Source organism: Sus scrofa, chromosome 3 (genome assembly GCF_054392235.1).
Source record: "Sus scrofa isolate SSC_HxYL_T2T_F1_AM1 chromosome 3, Sscrofa_HxYL_maternal_Yorkshire_Landrace_v2.0, whole genome shotgun sequence".
NCBI classification, from domain to species: Eukaryota; Metazoa; Chordata; class Mammalia; order Artiodactyla; family Suidae; genus Sus; species Sus scrofa.
This window is the reverse complement of record NC_139385.1, coordinates 131658477-131681517: the sequence shown is the minus strand read 5'-3', so window position 1 is coordinate 131681517 and position 23041 is coordinate 131658477. Positions and strand designations below refer to the sequence as shown.

The 23041-nt window shown below is 38.5% G+C and overlaps 1 protein-coding gene, 1 long non-coding RNA gene and 1 other non-coding gene across 5 annotated transcripts in view; 1 reads left to right on the top strand and 2 right to left on the bottom strand.

The window, feature by feature from the left end:
* The window catches only part of LOC106509892 (uncharacterized), a 545897-nt gene that overhangs the window by 2279 nt on the left and 520577 nt on the right, over positions 1-23041 (top strand). For both annotated transcript variants that reach the window (XR_002342970.2, XR_014842534.1), the window contains exon 2: positions 233-440. This is a non-coding gene — a long non-coding RNA (uncharacterized LOC106509892). The remainder of the gene's footprint in view (positions 1-232; positions 441-23041) is intronic.
* Positions 166-22104, bottom strand: NT5C1B (5'-nucleotidase, cytosolic IB). 2 transcript variants are annotated; one of them, XM_005655260.3, is made up of 10 exons: positions 21953-22101; positions 19955-20047; positions 19445-19627; positions 18717-18854; positions 16921-17448; positions 16456-16623; positions 15195-15324; positions 12404-12526; positions 11830-12002; positions 166-533 (listed from the first exon to the last, which is right to left on the bottom strand). In XM_005655260.3, the coding sequence occupies exons 1-10, from the start codon at positions 21983-21985 to the stop codon at positions 201-203; spliced, it is 1902 nt and encodes a 633-aa protein (XP_005655317.1). In that variant the 5' UTR covers positions 21986-22101; the 3' UTR covers positions 166-200. The 2 variants fall into 2 exon arrangements, with proteins under 2 accessions (XP_005655317.1, XP_005655319.1); XM_005655262.4 differs by lacking the exon at positions 19445-19627 and having other exon boundaries at positions 21953-22104.
* On the bottom strand, positions 15697-15806 carry LOC146404942 (U6 spliceosomal RNA). The gene has a single exon (XR_014842626.1). It is a non-coding gene; the product is annotated as a U6 spliceosomal RNA (small nuclear RNA).

The window sequence follows — 23041 nt, the reverse complement described above, 5'->3', positions numbered from 1 at the left end:
TCAATAGCACTGACAGCTCCAAGGGAAGTAGCTTGAGGGTAACTTGAGAGTTCAAAATGTTTTAAAAAACTCAAGAGAAAACCTTTCCAAATGAACAAAACTCTGAGGTCTGATCTATTGAAATACCTAATTACCCTAGAGATCCACAAGAAGTGGCTTCCATAATACCAGACTCACTGCTTTATTTTTCCTCCCCACCCCTAATTGTTCACTTTTTGATTAATTCCATAAGGTACATGAGATGTGATGGTGCCAGCTTTCTGTGCCCCTTCAATTTGGAACATGTGGTCATCAAAGAAGATGTGGGGCCTTATCTTCACCAAGATGGGACCTTTGGCAGCTCCAGCAAGGAAAAGAGCTTCGTCTATCTCTAGACCCCAGCGACGAAGGGTTTTCAGCACACGGGCGCCTGAACTGGCTGCACTCCTGGCTGTAACCAGGTAGGTCCTGATTGGGCATCGCAACCGTTCGTCTTTGGCATAAAACTTCTTCTGCAGTCTGCCTAAATCTTCCAGAAAGCCTTTCAAGGGACCCTGTAAAAGGAACATATGTCATAGCTGTGATCCCGTGAACCAAAGGAAGTGAACACTAAAAATGCAGCTGTTTATAGGAACTTAATGAAAGTGTAAAATACTGCATGAAACATGAAGTAGAGGCCAGTGATAAAATGCTGAAACTTACTGCATTTATGTATCGTATTTCCTTATATGGAACCATCCTTGTGTTGCTAGAATGAGCATAGTATAACCATATAATTTATCATCTAAACACAGATATTTTAAGAGTGAAAGAAGCTCTGTTAAAAGTTGAACCAGAGCAACAAAAAATCCATATAGCAAGATGGGATACTTTAAAGGTCTGTTCATCACCAGAAACACTGCTCTTTTAATTTACTTTTTGTGAATTGCACATTTGAATGTTATAAAGCATACTTTTTAATCTTGTTCAAAGCTTGAATCCAACCTTGCTTGTGTTTACAATTACTTTATTTTCACACTTAACTTTTATCTTCAGCCTTTCTAAACACTTAATTTTAGCTGTATTGCTAGTATAAAACATAGAATTGGATTTTGCTATGTGATCCAATCTGGACATCTTAGTTTTTAAAACAAAAGTTGACTTTTAGGCCATTTATATTTATTGGTATTGCAAATATATGTGATAATGGGTCTAAAATTTTTATTTGATTTTCACGTTTAAAGGTTTTAGAAGATTGTCCAATGAGTGTCGTTTTTTTTGTTTGCAAATGTGTGTATGTGTGTTTCTTCTAACATTTAGGGAAGTTTGTATTATTTCCTTCTACTGGTTACCTTTGTAACTTTTTATAGTTCACTGAATCCTCTGTTTTTTAAAATCCAGGACCTATTATTTTTACAACGAAAAATAGTGGAATTAGAGTACTTCTTCACCTCTTTCTTATCCTCTCTTTTTCTTCAATCATTCAGTTTTAGCTATTTCATCTTTCTGGATGTTTGCATTTGCATTATTAAAGGTTCTTATATTTCTGTCTCTCAGCTTTACATTTTATCCTTTGATCAATAATTACAACCAAGAGATCAGCACATCTATCCTTCCTTATAATTTTTTCCTCCACATTTTCCAGTTTTTAATAGTTATATAATTTCCAAATTGTTAGGGCACATAACATGTGCTTTTTTTTTTTTTTTCTGTCACCCTAATCACTGCAACTGTTTTAGTTTTAATTCTGTGGTTAAATATATTCTATGCCAATTTATGCCTTTGTGTTTCTAGTCATCAGCATGTTGGCCAAAATGTGTCTTCTTATACTAGTTTTTCCAGAAAATCTTATGGAAATAATAATCTTCTGGGAATATACTATGTTCTTAACTGTTGATCTGTTTCCTTTTTGCTTGAATGAACTTTTGATATACAGAATCTGCAATTTCTGTTTTTTCTCCACATGATCTTATAAGTAGGGCTCCACTCACTGTGTTTTGCTACTGAGTGCTGTTGCGGAGAAGACTCAGCACAGCTTGATTTTTCTTTTCCCCACTTGCATGTGTTGTCTGCCTAAAGAATTACTTCTTTATTTTTGAAGTCAAATAATTTTTCATTAATCAAATAATGCAGCCTTTAATTTTTAACCTTTAATAGTTGAATATATATACTAAAATCTTCTGATAATTCAGGATGTTTTCTTGATTTATATTTTGATATAAATTGCATCTCTGTATTTACCACACACAACCCTCTCCTCTTCCCTCTGGAACATAATTTCAGTGTTTTCTTCCAATTGTGCCTATGCTGGATTTTCTTTACCTGTTATCTATTTTTGTCATTTTTTTCTATAAAATATTATTTTTCTATTCTGCTCATTTCCAGAGTTCTACCATTAACATTTTATCATCGCTCCCTGATTTTTGGATTGCTACTTTATGACCCTGCCTTTTACTAAGTTTTTTTAAGTTATGGTAAATTTTTTTTTTTTTTTTGCCATTTCTTGGGCTGCTCCTGCGGCATATGGAGATTCCTAGGCTAGGGGTCTAATCGGAGCTGTAGCCACCAGCCTACGCCACAGCCACAGCAACTTGGGATCCGAGCCACGTCTGTGACCTACACCACAGCTCACGGCAACGCCAGATTGTTAACCCACTGAGCAAGGGCAGGGACCAAACCCGCAACCTCATGGTTGCTAGTCGGATTCATTCACCACTGCGCCACAACAGGAACTCCAAGTTATGGTAAATTTTTAGTTACAGTTTTCACCTATACTTTGGCAACTAATTCTAGTGAGAATTCATCATCCGTTATTGGATTTTGCTCTTCTGTGTCTGCCTTTTTCTCATAGTATCTTTGTGTATGTTCTGTCCAGATCTCTTTTTATTGCTTATCATTGAAGTAGATTGGTTTTCCTTGGAAAAATCAGGGGGATTCTGGGAAAAGATCAAGGATAGTATTTTAACAAGACTTGTTTTCACAATTCAAAAGCTCCCTTCTTCTCTGCTGTCATAGGCACCAACTCTTTTCCACAAACATAGAATAATGCAGCCTGTTATGTTTCCACAAACATAGATAATGAAGCTTATCTAAGTGATCATTTGTTTGGTGTTGCTTTCTCTGAGGCTACATATTATCAGAAAAAAAAAAAACATTAAACATTCATTTCCTAAAGGTGAGAGGCATACATATAGGTAAAAACAAACAAATAAACAGACAACAGCTATATATATATATTTTTTTTGGCAACAGCTACAAAGGGGTATAGTGCCTGTTGACAGAAACTGCCCTGCTCACAGCTTAGTACTGAAACACAAAGGAACACTGCTCTCCTTCATGCTTTTGCGTAATTTCCGAAGAGAATAAATAGGGTCAGCTCAGTTTATGTCACCATATTCAAACCAGGTACCCATATCATTCATTCATTCTTCTATTTTTGGGTATGTTTAATAATTTATACATTTGTGCAATTGTATGAGTATGTAATTTATCCATAAAAATATGTAAACATGAGGGAAATTTACTTGAAAATACCTTTTCGAGGAGTATATGATTACAACATTTGGAATCTGCCTAGGATTCAGAAAGCTGCAAAGACTATTACTCTTATTGTTACAACAAGAAAAAGCCAAAGAATCTAAAATATCATAAATTTTCCTGAGCCCATGAGAGAACTGAGGTAACAGAGCAACTGACTAACATGAAGTCTAAGGGAAAAAAGCTAAGGAAAAATCTAAGCTATCTTCAAGGACAGATGGAACTTAAGAAGCAGCACCTCTTTGGCAGAGCACTGAAATATGACATACCAGACCTCATAGAAGCAGGCATGAAATGCTCAGGTAATTTTTAAAAACAAACTGATTAAGGCTAAATATGGTCTAATGAGAGAACAGAGAAGCCCTGAAAACCACAGACATAAGAAATGCACGCTCTTTTTATAGACGTTTAAAAAATACAGACTTCACTTGTTTTTTATGAGAAGGACTGCAGACAGGGTGGAAGGTGAAAGAATATAGTCCTTGGTGGTGCAGGTGTGGAGGGGAGGAGTAGCTGGCACTGTGAGAAAAGATTAAAGCTTTACCTTGTCCCGTATTTCCTAAAATACAAAAGTATTAAACTGCTGCAAGGGCTTCAAACACTCTTACTCCCAGGGCACATCACAACCCTAGCTTGCAGAGACAATAACAGTTGGGAGAAGGATAATAACATGGACACCATCCACCCCTGAGACATGGACTGAAAGTAGAAGAGGAATATTAATGAAAAACCCTCCAGCACCCTACCAGAGGAATTTGAAGCCTGTGGTGAAATGAAGGGAACAGTAGTAGCAGAAAAATGAATATCCAGTCAAACTCCTAATTTGGTTGATTCAGTCAAACATACCAAGTGCTAGCAGAAGAGGAGGCATGCCTATTACAAAGAAAAAATACTACTTACTGGGAGTTCCTGTTGTGGCTCAGCAGAAACAAACCCAACTGTATCCATGAGGATGCGGGTTTGATCCCTGATCCCATTCAGTGAGTTAAGGATCCAGCATTGCCATGAGCTATGACATAAGTCACAGATGCAGCTTGGATCTGGCATTGCTGTGGCTGTGGTGTAGACTGGCAGCTGTAGCTCCACTTTGACCCCTAGCCTTTGAACTTCCATATGCCATGGGTGCAGCCTTAAAAAGCAAGATAAATAAATAAATAATAATACTCTTTATTAAAACCTATAAGTTTCTATATTATGATGGGAAATTAATCAAAGATTTATGAGACTATAATAAAAAATAAAAAGAGGAATCAGCTTTCAAGAGAAAGTAATTAATGAAGAAAACTTGGTGAGGACCTAGATGTCATAAATATAAGAGAAGGAATTGAAAATAACTATGATTAATATCTTAACAACTTATTAAGGGGTGGATAGCATACACAGGTAGAGTAGTAATTTGAACAAAGAGATGGAAAAGATAAAAGCTGAATGGAAGTGTTAGAAATAAAAATGATGGTTCAGAAATGAAGAATGCTTTTGGTCTGTTCCTTAATAGAGTCAATACAGCTGAAGTAAGAATCAGTGAACTTCAGTTGAAGCACAAATAAATATAGAAAGCCTTGAAGGCAGCGAGAGAAAAATAGACAGATGACATATAGAGCACCAAAGCTAAGATTCTCAAACAATTATTTATCAAGTAAGAAGACAATGGATGGCTATCTTTAAAGTGCTGAAAAATAGGGTAAATGCAGAAAGATATAGCCAATCAAAATAAAATATATATTTTTTTTGAAAATGAAAGAGAGTAAAGAGTTGTTCAGGTAAAGAAAAACCAAGAGCTTTTGGTAACAACATATCAGTCCTCTGGCAAAAGGAATAAGATACCTGGGAGAAAACCTGGAGCTATAAAAAGAAATGAAGATTCCTGGTGCTGGTTAAAATGAAGACCAATATGAAAGATGTTTTTGTCTTAACCTTAGTCAAAGGATACCTGATTGCCCAAATAAAACACAGTAGCAAGGTATCGTGAGTTTTTTGTTTAAGTAATATATTTTAAATCCTAGGGTAACCACTGAAAAATATAAAATGAGTTATAAATCAATAGTGGAGATAAAATGGAATCCTAAAAAATGCAATATATACAGTAAATTCAAAAGCAAATCGAAAGAAATGGAAAAAGAAACCAGAGATAACTAAAGATGGAATAGAAAAGGTAGGAAGATGGTAGATTTTAATTCAACCAAAGTAATAATCACATAAATATAAATGATTGAAACAGTAGTAACTAAAACATAGGGGTTGTCAGATTATATAAAAAACAACAGAAATTGTGTAATATGTACAAGAAAACCAATTTAAATATGGAGACAATTTATATGTAAATACATAAATAGGAAAAAGGGATTAATTTGCTAAGAAGACATAACAATCTTAAACATTTGGGCTCTGAACAACAGAAATTAGAGATACATGAAGCAGAAATTATATTATTAAATGGAGACATAAATTAATCCTCAGTTATACTTGAAATCTTCAATGCTGCCTCCTCAATAGTGGGATAGCAGTAGAAAGAAAATCACTGACAATGTTAAACAACTGAGCAATATGACCTGAATAATATACTATCATCTTAATCAAACTGACGCTTGTTGAAAATTCAGCCCCCAAACAGCAGAATAGATATTATTTTCAAGCAGAATGAAATATTCACCAAGATAACCATACTCTGGGCACAAAACACTCCTTAACAAATTTAAATAGTTGAAATTATAGAAAATATATTATCTGACTCGTACAGAATTCTACTTAGAATTAACAACAGGGGAGTTCCTGTCGTGGCGCAGTGGTTAACGAATCCGACTAGGAACCATGAGGTTGCGGGTTCGAACCCTAGCCTTGCTCAGTGGGTTAACGATCCGGCGTTGCCGTGAGCTGTGGTGTAGGTTGCAGACGCGGCTTGGATCCCGCGTTGCTGTGGCTCTGGCGTAGGCCGGTGGCTACAGCTCCGATTGGACCCCTAGCCTGGGAACCTCCATATGCCATGGGAGCGGCCCAAGAAATAGCAAAAAGACAAAAAAAAAAAAAAAAAAAAAAAATTAACAACAGGAAAATATCTGGAAAAATTCCAAATATCTGACAAAAAGTAATCCACTTAATAATCAACCCATAATTAAAAGATAAATTCATGGGAAATTAAGAAATACTTTTAACTGAATAAACAGTAGAAACTACCTATCAAAATTTGTGGAATGCAATTACAGTAGCATTAAGAGGAAATTCTATAAGTATTAATGATCATTATAGAAAATATGTCTCAAGTCACTGGTCTTTACTTCCACCTTTAGAAACTCAAGAACTAGTTATTAAAAAGATAAGTGGGAGTTCCTGTTGTGGCTCAGTGGTTAACGAATCCGAGTAGGAACCATGAGGTTGCGGGTTTGAACCCTGGCCTTGCTCAGTGGGTTAAGGACCCGGCATTGCCGTGAGCTGTGGTGCAGGTTGCAGACGCGGCTCGGATCCCTGCGTTGCCGTGGCTCTGGGGTAGGCTGGCGGCTACAGCTCCGATTGGACCCCTAGCCTGGGAACCTCCATATGCTGCGGAAGCGGCCCTAGAAAAGGCAAAAAGACAAAAAAAAAAAAAAAAAAAAAAAAAAGAATTCTTAGTTAAAAGCATTCCTACATAGAAAAGTCCAAGCCCAGATGGCTTCCCTGGAGAAGTCTACCATGTATTTAAAAAAGAAATAATACCAGTTCTACACAAAGTCTTCTAGAAAAAAAAGGGAGAAAGCACTTCCCACCTCCTTTTATGAGGTCAGTATCACTCTATAAGATATTATAAGAAAAGAATACTCAAGAACATAAAGGCAAAACAAAATTTTTCCAAGGTAAATTTTAACTAATTGGATCCAGTAGTGTATAAAAGGATAATATAATATCACCAAGTTAAATTTATATCAGCAATACAATTCATCATCATAATTGACATATCAACAGATTAGATAAGCCCCTTGATTTCCTCAATAGATGCAGAAAAGACACATGACACAATGGATTTATTGTAAAACTAAAACAATGTCAGAATAGAAGACAACTTCCTTAACCTGACAAAGGGCATCTTGAAAATAAAACCTGAAGATAATATACTTAAAAGCGAAATATTGAATGATCTCCCCCTCTAAGATCAGTGAATAAGGCAAAGATGTCTGCTTTCATAATGCTGTTGAGCATTGTACTGAGTGTACTAGCAAGGGTAATAAAGCAAGAAAGATAAATAAAGGACATACAGAATGGAAAGAAAATGTTTTTATTCGCAGTCCACATTATCTATGTAGATAATCTCAAATAATCTAAAAAAATTTTACTCTAACAAGTGATTTTAACAGAGTCGAAGGATACAAAGTCAATATAAAAAAATAAAGTGTGGTTCTTTATATTTGCAATAAACAAACTGGAAATCAAAAAATTTTAAAGTATCATTTACCACAGCATAAAAAAACATTAAATACCTAGATATAAAGCTAACAAAATATGTTTAATATCTGTATGCTGAATGTATGTATACAAAACACTGATGAAAACAATCAAATATGACCTAAATAAATGGATACATACTATCCACTTATGAGATGCTTGATATTGTTAAGATATCTATTTTGGAGTTCCTGTTGTGGCTTAGTGGTTGACGAACCCAATTGGCGTCCGTGAGGGCACGGGTTTGATCCCTGGCCTCTCTAAGTGGGTTGGGGATCTGGCATTGCAGTAGGCTGTGGTGTAGGCTGCACATGCGGCTCCGGTCCCACGTTGCTGTGACTGTGGCGTGGGCTGGCAGCTGCAGCTCCGATTCGACTCCTAGCCTGGGAACCTCCGTGTGCCGCCAGTGCGGCCCTAAAAGTAAAAAAAAAAAAGATATTCTCCCAAGATTAAACTATTAAATTCAACATAATCAGAATAGAAATTCTATCAGGATTTCTTCCCGGAAATAGACAAACTATTTCTTAAATTTATATGCACATGCAAAGGAATCAAAATATCAAAAGATTTTGAATGATAAGAAATTTGGAAGACTCCTGCCACCAGATTTCAAGACTTATTATAAAACTATGATAATGAAGACAGTGTGATATTGGTAAAAGATAGATACCTATTTTAAAGGAACAGAAAGCCAGTCTCTTCCATAAATAGTGCTGGAACAATTAATATATATCCACAAGTAAATAAAAATTAACCTACTCAATACTTTGTAAAAATACAAGAATCAAATAAGTAATAATTCTAAAAAAAATCCTATAAAATTGTTAAAAAAAAGCTCTGTACAGAAACAGAGGAGGAAATTTTTGTGACCTTGGGTTAGGCAAAGATTTCCTAGATACGACGTATAAATATAAAGCACAATTGATGAAAGGACAAATAGATAAATTGAATTTCTTTAAAACTAAGTTTCTGCTCATTGAAGGACACTGAAAGATATTAATAGAATGAAAATACAATCACAGACTGAGAGAAAATATTTTTAAAACACGTATGTGATAAAGGACATATCCAGAATATATATAAAGAATTCTCAAATATCAAGATAAAATTAAAAAATTCAATTCAAATGAGCAAGAAATTTGAACATATATTTCTGCCAAATAATACATATGATGGAAAATAAGCACTTGATAAAATGCTCAATATCTTTTGTCATTAGGGTAATACAAGTTAAAACAACAGTAAGAGACTATTATATAACCACCAGAACAGTTGGAAAAAAAAAAAATGAAAATCAGCTTATATTACCAAATCCTGGTAAGGATGCAGAGCAAAAAAACAAAAAACAAAAAACAAAAAACAAACAAAAAAAGAAACTTATACAGTGCTGTTGGAAGTGCAAAGTGGTTCAGTCAGTCTGGGAAACAGATTGTAGTATCTTAATAAAGTTAAGCCATATATTCCACCTTTGACCTAGAAATCCTACTCCTACATATTTATACATGAGAAATGAGATTTTATGTTTACACAGAACCCTGTATGCAGATGTTTAAAGTAGCTTTATTTATAAATGCCCCAAAGTAGAAATGACCTAAATATCCTCCAGTAGATAAATGGATTATAAAAAACTGTGGTCCATCCACAGACTACTACTCAGCAGTGAAAAGGAATGCACTACTGATGCATGGAATGACATGGATGAATCTCAAATGCATCACTCTAAGGAAAAGAAGTCTAATTCAAAGGAGTGCATCCTGTGGGGGTCCCTTTATATGACATCTGGAAAAGGCAAACTATAGGGACAGAAATCAGATCAGTGGTTGAGAGATCCTAGAGATAGAGGCCTAGGATAAATGCAAAGAGGCAGAAGGGGATTTTGTGAGAATGTTGAGTGTTATGAGTTTGATATGGTTTTAAGACTGTGCATATGTGTTTGTCAAAACTCTTAGAACCATGCACTAAAAATGATGAATTATACTATATGTAGAACACACCTCAACAATTCTGATTAACACACACACACACACACACACGGAGATTACTATTACAGCGTGGTGAGATGAGATTGAGATAAAACCAGGCGACATCCACTGCTAGTCATGATACCACATTGGAGACGTATAAGCTACAATGAGAGTGGCTAAATTAATCTTCCCCAGCTGTCCCATTTGTTGGTGACTATCAGATATCCTCCATTTGAGACCCTGGGACATTGTCAAGACCAAACACAAGCCCCATAACCAACATAGTTGAAAGCTTTGGGTAGGAATCATACCTCATAACTTCCTTCTCATCATTTGAGTGCATCGGGCAAAATCTGGTCTTAATAGAAGAGCTACCCTTTCTTTGTGAAAAATAGCATATTTATCTACTGCCGGAAGCACCACATACTGAAAAGAAGTATGCTTAATAAAAATGCATTGGGTATTCCTGCCGTAACAAGGGTGGAGTTTCAAAATTTCAACTGTTTAATGAGAAAAATGATTGAAAATATGGCAAAAAAAACTGTAAGTGAAAAATCCAAAAGAAATGTGGTCATTTCCTTGAGATTAAAAAAATGGTATTTTAAAATTATCTTGAAATAATTCTTTTTGAAGTCTTTTCGAGTTTTTTTTTTTATAGAAATCTTATATATGTTTATGTTAATAATACTTAAATGCTAATACACAGTGGGCTCTGAGTTTCAGCAAAGTAGACTTATATAAACTATAGCAAAGGGTTTTCTTCTCAACAGCAAATCTTGTTAGCCCTGAACAACTTTTTTTTTTTTGTCTTTTTAGGGCTGCACTGGTAGCATACAGAGGCGTCCAGGCTAGGGGTCGAATTGGAACTGTAGCCGCTGTCCTACACCACAGTCACAGCAATGCCAGATCCGAGCCACGTCTGCGACCTACACCACAGCTCATGGCATTGCCAGATCCTTAACATAACTTGAGCGAGGCCAGGGATCAAACCTGAGTCATCATGGATACTGGTCAGATTTATTTCCACTGAGCCACGACGGGAACTCCCTGAACAATTTCTTGACCTGAGTTCAAGACTTCTAAAGAAGGTATTTAGGAAGGGACTATGAAGTTACACACACATACATACACACAAACACACATATAGAATTAAAATATAACTTGCTGTAATGTGAAGTGAGTTAGTAAAACTTTCAGCTTTCAATTAGTCTCTTCATACTTTTATAAATATAATAAAACTACTAATGTTTAAGTTTACCTTAAGTTCAAGAAGAGCTGAGCAAAAAAAGGCTAATTTTAAAAAGGCCTTGTTAAAATTCATAGATTAAAACTCAATGATCCATTATTTCAGATTCATTTTGGAGAATATTTTGATGTTTCAAATCTCCTTTGGTCCAGAAGTTGTAGGTTTTATTCATTTAAAATCATGACTTTAACACTTTGGTTCATGGATTGATTCCCAAAAACCTACATTTTCAGTTTCAGTTTGATTAGTTCATAGTTTGAACTTTTTGAGGTTTATTATTTGAGCTTGAGCTGAGTTTTTCAGATTTTCACAATTAAGTAATGCTTTTATTGAGTTCGAGGTTATAAACAGAGAGGCTAAAAAAATGTTTACTAACCTATTGGAAATGGCCTTCCTATTTTGAGAACTATTATGTAGAAATGATAAGCCCTTTAACTTCTATTACTCATAATTTGGAGGAAGTGAATTCATTATCGTGAGAAGATCATAGAGACATTCCCAAAAGGATACATAAAAGAATGCTAAAATTTAAAAATAAAGTTGGCAGCAGATGTTTTAAAATGAGTTCACGAAAGACAGGGAGGAAGCTACAAAGCATAAGAACTGAGGCATGGTCTGCCTAAAAACTTTTAAAATCATCACATTGAGGAAATATTTATATCTATATGTTGGAAAATAAGTAGATCAAAATTATCTAGAGCTCAATGAACCCACCTGAGCAAGAGGCTTATTCTCGAATAGTGTTTCATGTTGAAACACATGCTCCTTGGTAACATGGTCAGACTCGTCCGAGAAGAGGCAAGCATCCCCATCAAAGGCCACACGGAGCTGTGTGTCACAGTAAGTCATATCTTTGGCTCCATCAAACATTGTTGCAGAGGCGATCCCTGGCAGACAATTGGGATTAATTAATACTTTTCTCAGTTTTAGTGTGTACGAACAAATGAAAGTCCTCCCAGACTTGGATTTTCTTCTCGGGCTATTATTTGATGACTCCTCTTTACAACCACCTATCTCAAAACAATTGACTCTGTATTGCCTTTCTATAATTTCTGTACTTTCTGTAAGAGGTGAAAGTATAAAATGAGTTGTAGGACAGCAACTCAAGACGTCCACCTCCAGGAAGGTCAAAGCTCTAAAAAACAAACTCAGGGGCTGCCACTTGTGGAAACACCTTAGCGGAAGATCCAGCAAGAACATAAGCCACATAATCATACGTGAGGTCAAATGGAAGGAAAAGCTAGTGAAGACCTCTTTATTAATTGAAGAGAGAAAGCCAAACTAATACCTTCTTGTATTGCTTCTTGTACTTTGTCAGAATCCGCAGAAAGATACAAGTTGGTAAGATATGCCTTCAAGTAGCCAACGGGGCTTTTTCCACCAGTGAGACAGAAGCGGTCAATTAGTAAGCCTATTATGGGGTAAGAAAGACTTGTTTATGTCAGAGACCAAAGACAATATACTTACTGGAAATGCAAAAGAAAATTACCTAAGGAATAACTGAGTGCATGTTGAGGTTTTAGAATTATCTTTGTGGCATCAACATTGAAATGTCTGAGCTCTTTTGTATAGTAGTGGATTTGTTTGGTGCATGATAGTTTATAAAGTATATCCAGATAAGCTATGTCAGTTTACTCTCAAAACAGTTATGTCAGGTATTATTAGCTTCATTACAGAAGAGGAAATTGAGACATAAAGACTTGTCTAAGCCCACTGGTTCATACTGAGTCTTGTCTAGACTAGAGCAGAGTACTTTTCCTTTATCTACAGTCGTGACTTGTTGATAGGGACATTTAAGATGTGGCTCTATTTTTAAGTATCATTTCTATATTTCTCTAGTATCTTTAGTAACAATACACTACTAATAGCAAGTAGTGATAGGACTTAAACTATTTCCCAAAAACAACAACAATAGGTTTGAAATTGTCTCTCTTGACTTGAAATTTTCAATGTAATTAGCAGGCTGAACATCAATATTCCATTAAATGACTTTCATATCAATAACAATTAAAAAACCTTGATATTGGTGAGAGGTTTGTAAAATAGGCACTCACATACATCATGGATGAAAGTATAAATTGGTATAAGCCATCTACAGAGTGATTTTATATTTACTGATAAATGTATCAATAGCTTTTAAGAGGCCTATTTATACCTTTTGACCTAGGATTCTTTCTTTTTTTTTTTTTTGGTCTGTTTGGAGCTGCGCCTACGGCATTTGGAAGTTCCCAGGGTAGGGGTTGAATTGGAGCTGCTGCTGCTGACCTATACCACAGCCACAGCTGCCAGATCCAAGCCGTGTCTGCGACCTACACTGCAGCTCATGGCAATGCCAGATCCTTAACCCACTGAGGAGGGCCAGGGATTAAACCCAAGTCCTCATGGATACTAGTTGGGTTTGTTACTGCTGAGCCACAACGGGGACTCCAGGATTCCTTTTTTAAGGAGTTTATCTTAAGGGAATAATCTGAAACTCTGATAAAGATTTATGTAGAAAGGTCTCAGTACAGGATTATTTATAAGAGCAGAACATGGTTCAGTGATGTGAGAATAGCTAAAGTATAACATTATGCATATGAGATATCATGTACCCATTCAAAGTAGTTTTGGATAAAGTGATAAACTGGGCAGCTGCAGATGATGTAAAGCAGAATTTTGAGTCTAGTCAGTTATTTATCATCTGTGTGGACCAAGAGAGTGGATAGGATCTATCAACAGTTGAAGTGGAAGTGTTTGCTGTGGTATGGACAAAATACTCTTGCTTTTTTCACATAAAGCAGCATGGGGCATAAGTGGCACAAATCCTTAAATAATATTAATTTAAGAATCAGAAATTATTTGGTGGGTACTGAGAACTTCAGAAATGATTAAAACATCGTCCCTCTTCTCAAGGAGATCACAGTTCACTGAGGAGCCTGGCATGTAAACTGATAATTATAATATGACAAAGACCATAGCAAAGAGAGATACAAATTGCCTTTAGCACCTAGACAAGGGAAGTAACTAACTCTTCCAGGTAAAAAGTTGCTATTCCATGAGCAGGGCTGTACAAGATTGGCCTTAATCTGTTCATTAACAGACTTAATAGGTAAATAACTGTAATTCTTTATGCTACTACCCTCAATGGGCCCAGTGTGGCTAGATAGACCCAAATCACCTACTACATCAAATAAGGCTGTGTTTTTAAAAAATAGTAGTTGTCCTTTATTGAGTGGCTGTGCCATTCATCTGTGCTAAACATTTGATATACTTTCTCTCTTTTCATAGCATAATACTATGAAGACTGTATTTTTGAAAAGCAAACATATTTTCAACTACATATCAGTAAGACATCAGCCTTGTCATTAAGATAATGTAAAACTCATAACTTTTAATATGTGTTATTGATAAATATTCCCAATTTAAGTCGAGAAATTACATATGCTCAATTTAAATCTTATTTTGACATGACATAGCCATAAAACTGGATATGTCACTTAGAAAAAAAGCTAAAGTTCCCCACATAAGAAGTCAGGTAATTTCATCCAAGAAAAATGGGGGCCTCCCCTTAAAGTCTATAGCACGCTGGTGGAAATGCTATGAAGAGCCTAGAGTCGATCAGTTTTTTCCTATAAAGAAATAAAGATGGTTTTGCTGCTGTGAGTGTGAATTCTATATGTGGGGAGAGTCAGATGTTAAAGAGTGGAAAGGAAAGGTAAAAACCTTTAAACCTTTAACATGTGTCTGCAGTGAGCACGAAGTTTGATCGTACGGGGAAAGCTTCTGGGTTGACGGCTCCTTAAAGTCAAGTTCAGAAGTGAAAAACATAAAACAGAGAAATACATTGCAGGACCTGGGATTAAGACTTTGAAATTCACACTTGACAAGTTAAGTCCAGAGCTTTGGGCCCAACTCTGTGCTGAAGTTAAAAATGAACATGGCCTCTCTTGTTCTGACATAGGCAAATAAACATTCCTCACGCAGAAGGGGGTGTCAGTATCAAAGACACTGCATTAGTTAGGCCACAGTTAGCAAAATAACATGGCTACTCTCTTCCAGAGCAGCGAGCTGTTCTTCCACATGGTATTTATTTTACTTACCGTAGTGATTGACGCTGTTTATAAGCCGCACTCCCACTTGGGCATGGTTATTAGTCATCAGTACAATATCAAATAAGTCCTGTTCGTCAGGATACAGCTCACGGAGTCTAGCATTGACATGCTGCAGCGCCTGAAGGTTACAAACACGAGTGTGTGTAAAGAGGGCCAGGCAGGGTTGGCGGTGGGAAGTCTGGAGAGAAGGGATCTCGTAGGAGTCTAATTTAAGCTCTGAAGACTTCACTGAGAGATTGCGGCTCCTTTAAGGCAGGCTTATGCCATTCATTTCTGTATTTTCAGCCTCTCATACATAGTACCTCAGTTCATATTTACCGAGAGGTAGTGCTTGTTGAACATTGTTACAATATTTGATTTACTAGAATTATTTTTGTAGGGTAGCTGGAAAGGATTCAGCTAACCCTTTGATGCTTTGTCTACTTTTGTTTTTAATTAATAAAATCTACCTTTCTTGATCATCTGATGATTATTTTTTATTGTGAGAAGTAAAAGCAGGAAAAGCTGCTTCATGAATTTGCATGTTATCCTTGCACGGAAGTCATGCTAATAGTCTCTGTACTACTCCAGTTTGAGTAGATGTGCTGCCAAAGGGAGGATTTGTATATTTTTTCAACATGAGCCTTTAGATTAGGTTTGCAGTTTCTTCCCATACTTCCCCTATGTGCCCTAACTACTTCCCAGTCGCGACTAGTGGAGGTATCATTTGTTTCTGCCTAGTCGTGATGTTATTGTGTAGTATTTGTATGTTATATGGGGGATCAGAGCTATAACTCCTACACATGGTAGTGTAAATTCCAAGAGCCTTACATTCTCTATTGAAATCATGCTCCTAAGTGCCAAGGACTTCCTAACTTTCTTAATATGCTGTGTTTGGGGCAAGAGCAGCTAAGGCAAATTTCATCTCATTTCAATGGAGTGTTCTATTTCTTCTACTTGGAATAGTAAATTCATTATTGCTTCTGGTTACTGCTCCTTTGGAGCAAACGCAAGTTTCTGTTGCAGGACTCAGGATTAGGACTCCTCCTAGGAAAGCTCAGCATTCCAAATCTAGGGCTGCAGTCCCTTCCTCAACAATGTGGAAGCCTCTGTGAAAGTATAAGTTGACCTGGGGTCAACTTGAAAAGGGCAAGAATGACAAGGGTTCACTAGGAATTAGAAGGAAAGCTGGATGAGATCCCAGGGGTTGGCATGGGTCCTTCCCCGCTTTTCAGAGGCCTAGAGAGCAAAAGACAGCCTCGCAGAGTACCTTGACAAAGCGGAATGCAGGCCCTGGGGTCAGGACGACATTCTCGTTGCAAAGCTGATATTCCATGTACTTTTCCAGACCCTCTTCCTCATAGATTTTCCTGCCGTCCACCATGTTGAAGAGCGCCTGGGACGACACAGCGATAGTGATGGCATGCTTGGGTTTGGGCTGCAGAGAGGGACACCAACAGAAGGACAGTCACACACACACCCACAGGGATCAGGAATGGGGCTCCTCCCAGGACAAGGTGGGAAGAGACCGGCTGGATCTCTGCTTGGAAGACTGGGATGCTGGAGACAGCCAAGGGCTGGGGCCTGGAGGCTGCCATGTAGAGGGGTAAGTTTAGGGGGCAGAAGCAGACAGGGCTGCATCTATACCATAGGGAGGAGGGAAGCTGATAGAGGCTTGGCCTCAGGGTTACACGGAGAAGCAACCTGGGTACCAGGGGAGGCTGGCCTTGCTCACCGGTCGGGGGCGCGAGCAGCCTGGTGTCTTCTCATACAGCGTTCTCATGGACGCCCAGTAGGCCTCTTCCTCGTCCTCCTCTTCCTCTCGCTTCCTGGCTATGTTCGACGAACAGTCCTGGTCTAGGTGAGAGGGGTAGAGCATCTTGCGCTGGGTATGGGACTTCCATTCCGTCGGGGGCGTGCGCGGATATTCCCGTTGGTGTGTATCTCTGGAATCTCGGGAGTCCCGAGACTCCCGCGTGTCCCGACGCGTGTCCCGACGCGTGTCCCGAGACTCTCGCGTGTCCCGACGCGTGTCCCGAGACTCTCGGGCTTCCCGCCCGATGCCGAGAGACCAGGCGTCTGAATGCTCATATATCTTGGTGTTGTGCCTGGACGCAGCCGGGAGCTGGACCTCTGGGGGCGTGGAAGGACGTGAGTCCAGCGGCATGGTTAGTGGCGAGGGCTGCGCTGACAGCCGCTTCGGTGACTCTTGATGGCTAGGGGAGGTGGATGAAGTCCGGGAGGTCGTGGAGCTATTGGGGGGCTGGAGCAAGAAATGAACTTCTGAGTTCGATGCTCGCCCAAGGTCCCTGTCCTCGTCTCTGCCCAGCTGGAGTCAAGGAGCCGATCCCTTTGTGTTTGTTTCCTAGCCCTTGGATGGAGCCTGGTTCATCTCAGCTCCTTTTAGGAGGGCTCCAAATAATAGACATTTCCCTCACATGGACACAGAGACAGACTGCTTTCATCTTCCCCCAGCTGCCCTCAGGTGTTTATTTTCTTTTGGAGTAGATAGGGTAGAGGGCCTTTTCTTAGTCCTAGCCCTTAGGTAGCTAGCATATAGTTTGCAAAGTTTTGTCACTTTCTTCCCATATACCTGCACAGTTAAGAGACCTCCAGGTAGGACAGAGGGCTTGACTAAGGGGCATTGCTTGCCCCTGCTTCCATCTGCGACCTCCAGTTAACTCAATGAGCAACTAGACTACAAGTTCCCCCCAGAAGGCTCTACAAAGACCTCTGGGGTATCTGTCTCCACATTTGCCCTGTGATTAATGCAGTGAGTTCTGGGAATGTGGGTAGGCTGGAAAATCAAGTGTCTCCCCATTGCCTTCAGAGCTTCCTGTGCCAGCGGAGCTCAGCTGGAGAAAACCATCTTCCCAAATAGGAAGGAATCCTTTCTAAAGAAAGACTCCTTCGCTAAGGTGTATGGCAGATTATTAAGCATCTATGTATCAGTTCAGTTTTTATGATTGTTTCAAATGTTCTTGGTTAGATTATTGAGTCAATCCTTCCAGAGACAGGTGGATTGGTAGGAATACATGTTCTCCCAGCGCCTGAGCCTGTGTCACACTCTCTGCATCCACAAACTTATTCTCACAATAAATATTTTCTTACGTGGCTAGGCCTAGTTAAGAGCTCAAAGTGTCGTACAACCTAACACTCTTGGACAGTGTATATCCTTTGTTGACCTTTCCACACCCTCTTCTGAGTCTTGGGTACTTAATGAATAGTTTTTGAATGTGTCAAGGAGGGAAGGAGAAACCATAGAGTTTAATAATTCACTGTGCAGTTTATAGACCTAGAGACCCATTGTTTTAATCTAGCTCTAGGAGCATTACTAATGTGAAATCTTAGGCAAGTTACTGTTTCAGTTTTCTTACTCTGGGGATTAAGGAGGGAGTGGTTGTGAGGGCTAAAGTTAGCTGAAACATATGAAAGTACATAGAACAGGGCCTGGCACATAGAAAGCAGCAATAAATGTTTATTATTATTATTATTATATAATAAACTCCTCCCTTTCATCCCCATCTCTACCTTAAGACTGTTGTTCTTGCTTCTGGGTTCATCTGCTGATGGAGCTCTGGTGGATGGGCTCTGTGAGGTTCGAGACCACTGATTTCGCACTAGGTAACCTCGAGAGTCTGTCTTCGGCAGCGTTAATTCTTGTGATCCCTTTTAAGGAGAGAAGAGACCCAGGGGTGTAACACCCACCACACACTTCTTCTACACATACTTTTACAAAGTAGCTATGTCGAAGCTAAATACAGCAGTGATAAATGAGAAGGTCCCTGCCCTTCAACCCTGGCCTTTGTGTATCATTCTAGCTCTGGCACAATCCCAACTTCTATGAGGAGCATTAAAGTGGGAATCCACCCGGAAGAGCATCCAAAACCAAGAAACAAGTCTGGTATCTCATAGTTTCCTACCTGTGACTCTTTTTTTAATGCAGAACTTAGTAGAGTTGAGCATTTTCCCTCCCTTCCCCCACTTCTTCCCTTAAGTATAAGCCTATTAGCAGATGCTGAAAGGACATATTTTGACCAGACTACAAAGGTGAAGACAGCTGGTACCTAAACAAGGCTGTAGCAGGCTCCCAGGCAGCTGCAGAAGAGGGAGTAGTGCCCCCTGGCACTCCCTTCTGGAGGAACAGGCTGGGGGAGACCATGGAGAGGCAAGTGCAAGAGTCGCTATTCCCCACATCCTTCCCCTCACCCAGACGGCCTGAGACTCCCTCCAAAATCAGTAGTTGGATCTCTGCTCACCCTGATCATGGTGATCTGCTGGCCCTGCTCCCACAACAGGCACATGTGAATATAAATACGTATTGTGCGGCAGGGGCCAAGAAGGACTTTTCCCTCATCTGCACAAAGGCAGCGTCTACACGACGAGTGACCCCGCATGGGGCAACATCTCAGCGAGTGATTCGGAATGACTGCACGCCTCATCTGAAAGATTGTGCAGAAAATGGTCAATGTGATGGCCAGACTCCCCTTCCCTCCCGGATTTGAACAAAGACCAGTCTCCTCCCAGAGGCTGAGCAGAGGTTCTATACCGCATACTCTACATGAACTTTGGGATGTGTGCTGCGTAGGAAGGCAGGGACCAGCTTCTCCTCACTGTTCCTTAACCTCTCCGAGAATGTTAGGTATCCCTTAATACAAATCTCAGTAGCTCAGTCTTTTCTCCTCAAATCCCCCTGTTCCCCAATATTTTTTAAATTATATTTTACGCTCTTTAATTCTCTCACCAGCTCTATAACCAGATCAGCTCACCTGAGTGCTTAGACGAGCTCCTGATTTCTCAGAATCCTTTCTAGATTTGTCTGCTTCTAGGCTGTCTTTGGAGTACCTCGATCCAGTCTCATTCTTAATGGGGAAACAAAGAACATTTATTAACTTTTCATCTCAGGGGTATTAGAAACTTTGTGTTTGGGGAATAAAATGATAAATAAAAACTAGAATCTGTATCTTTGCTGATGTAAATATTAATTTTAGACGTTTTTCCCCCCCTTGTTCTGAGAAGCACAGGTAAAAAGAACATGTTATCAGAGAACTAGATAGGCAGCATTTTAATATAGAAATTTGTTAGTGTATAGATTTGAGGTGTTTATCATTTAAACAATGGTAACATGGGAAATGCTATGGGAGAATTTCCCAGGGATCAGCAGGACTTAGATTTAAGTGTGATATTGCTCAGACAGAGCAATTATTTTTTCATTTCTCTGAGGATTGCTACTTATGGAGCTTTTTCATTTGTAGAATTGATACTTCTCTTGTTTGTTTTCTTAAGATAAACCGGTGGTGTCGTACACCCCCCCCCCCTCCAGCCCCCGGTGAACCTGAATCTCATCAATAAGAATTTAATTTTTAAAATCAAGGACTTTAATCCTATACAGGTCAGTCAACAGGCATGCCTTCTGTTTATGTTATCTAACTATTCATAGTGTCGAGAGTGAAAAGAGGTTTCTTTTTAACAAAATATTCGGGAAGACCATGTAGGGATGTGCAAGAAGATAATTTATTTCATGGACATCTATTCAAATATTTTCATTTTTAATTGCAGGGAATACTAATTAATTAATTTTGCTTTTTAGGGCTGCACTTGCGGCATATGGAATTTCCCAGGCTAGGGGTCAAATTTGGAGCTGTAGCTGCCAGAACTCCTGGGAATACTATTTTAGTGGGGCAGTAGTTCTTTTGTTTCCTGCCAATTCAGTAGCTATAATGCAATCAAGATTAGTGTTATTTATCTGTTTAAGCAGCTCAACTTCTAGCATAGACCAAGGTGTTCAGGGAAAGCCCGTTAATCTCTTTATGCTCTGTGCCCTTTGCACCCAGGAACATCTCATCTATTTTAGTTGAATGATTCGTCCCTGTCTGGAAAGAATGGCATAGCTGTAGGGTTCTAGAACTAATCCTAAAATATTTTCATCAACCCCCCCCCCCCCACATACCATCACCATAAAATCCTGTCACTTTTAACTCTGAAGATATTTTATATCTAGTTCCTCTTTATTCCTATTGCTATTGCTTTGTTTTGGGCCTCAGATTATTATGGGCCTACATTCTTAGAATATAGACTTTTGATCAGATTTCATGGCCTCAAATTCTTTAGACTTCCAGATCTATCCACCGCATTTATTTAGATTGATATTTATAAACCATAAATCTCGTAATGCTTCACTTCCATGTAACTCTTCATTCGCAAGAGAGACAAGAAATTTCATGATACATCCTGTCTACCTCCAACTTGCAAGCTCTCCACTCTACTCTTTATCCTTGCGTTCTGTCTATGCCAATTGATTTGTATTTGCCTGTGTATCACCCTTGTTTCCTTATAACCTCCATTTCCCTTCAGTGTTCTTTAAAACCAAGCTCAGCATGACCTGGGAAAAGTTCCCAGTGTTAAACATTCCTGTGTGTTGCCTGTGTCTTTTGTACATACTTCTACTGAGCACCAAATTATACTTTGTTTATGTATTCTCTTTCCTACTAGGCTGTGCATTCTTCAAAGATAGCAACTGTGTTTTCACCTCTTACTGCTAACATGTGAGCATTTGCTCAGTAAGTGCTGACTTATTGGAGAGACTTAGACCACATGCTTTAATCTCCTTTCTCCACTCTTCATGTCCTTTACTTGTTTTTTCTCTGTATGTGCTCATCATCTGAAGTTATTTGATTGCTGCAGAGCTTTCCCAGAGGCAAACGATGGATAGATAGCTACATATCCTCAGCTCTTTGGAAAGATTCTAGGACATTCAATTCACTGACCTTCTTTTTCTGTTTCAGAGATGTTTGACTCATTTCTTTAACTACTGAAACTTTGTGTTGTTATGCAGGTTTTCCTCTCCCCAGCTCCATTTCCTGTTGCTTCTGTTGCTCAATCTAGGCTAGGTTTGCATTTAGAATGTCAAATTTATGACATCACATGTGATTCCATAGTAACTAACTGACTCTATGAATATGTGACAGTAAAAATAAGAAATAATATTTCTTATTTGAATATATCCACTCATAACCATTGTCAGGGTTTTAGGAATCAATGTCTAAATGTTTGTTCAAATTTTTAATATGTAGCAATCCCAGTATTACTGCTTCCTTCTTTTTAAATCTCTTTAACATTGTTATGTGACTCATCATATCAGTCCCATTTGTGGCTGTACATTTTCTGGTACTGCCTAAATGAATGGCAAACTCATTCGTGGACCTGATCCTGTTCTTCCTGACAGATTTTGGAGAACTTTCTGAAAATATGGAGACTATTTTTGACAGCTGATATCTTGTTCTAGCACAGAGTTTAGACTTGAGTTTAGCTTTAGCGTTTGGTGTTTCTTTCACGATGGCAAAACCGTTACCATTATTAAGTCAAAGCACTTAATGTAGCTAGATGTAGTGTGGCAGAATGATACTAACACTGTTTTTCCTGGTGTTTGCCCCATCCTTAAACATTTAAACACACATCTGTCCCTCTTGTGTTCACACAGAGGAGAATATGTAAAATCTAGTCCCTGACTCTGGTTTATAGGGTCCAATGAATTTGTCAAACCATCATGGACTGAGACAGATTTATGGACTCTTCATGGGAGTTGATGAGTTAGACTTAGTTTGAATATCAGAAAATTTTGACAGCTTTAGTCAAAGTTCTCCAGGGGACCTTGTAGACAGTTAAGTATGTAGACTCTGGGCTAGACTGCCTGGGTTTGAATTCTTTCATTTCCCCCTGTATCTAACTGTGGTCCCAAGCAAGTTATTTAATTGTCCTAAATATTAATTTCCTCATTTGTAAGATGGAGATAATGATAGTATCAACATCAAATGGCAGTTGTGATGGTTGAACTATTATAAAATATTTGACAATGA

Coding starts and splice junctions, on each gene's coding strand:
- NT5C1B (XM_005655260.3), bottom strand. CDS start 21,985: ATGAGTCAAACATCTCTGAAACAGAAAAAGAAG. Junction 20,048..21,952: donor CTCTGAAACAGAAAAAGAAG/GTCAGTGAATTG, acceptor TTCCCCATTAAG/AATGAGACTGGATCGAGGTA. Junction 15,325..16,455: donor CTGCATTCCGCTTTGTCAAG/GTACTCTGCGAG, acceptor TGTAACCTTCAG/GCGCTGCAGCATGTCAATGC.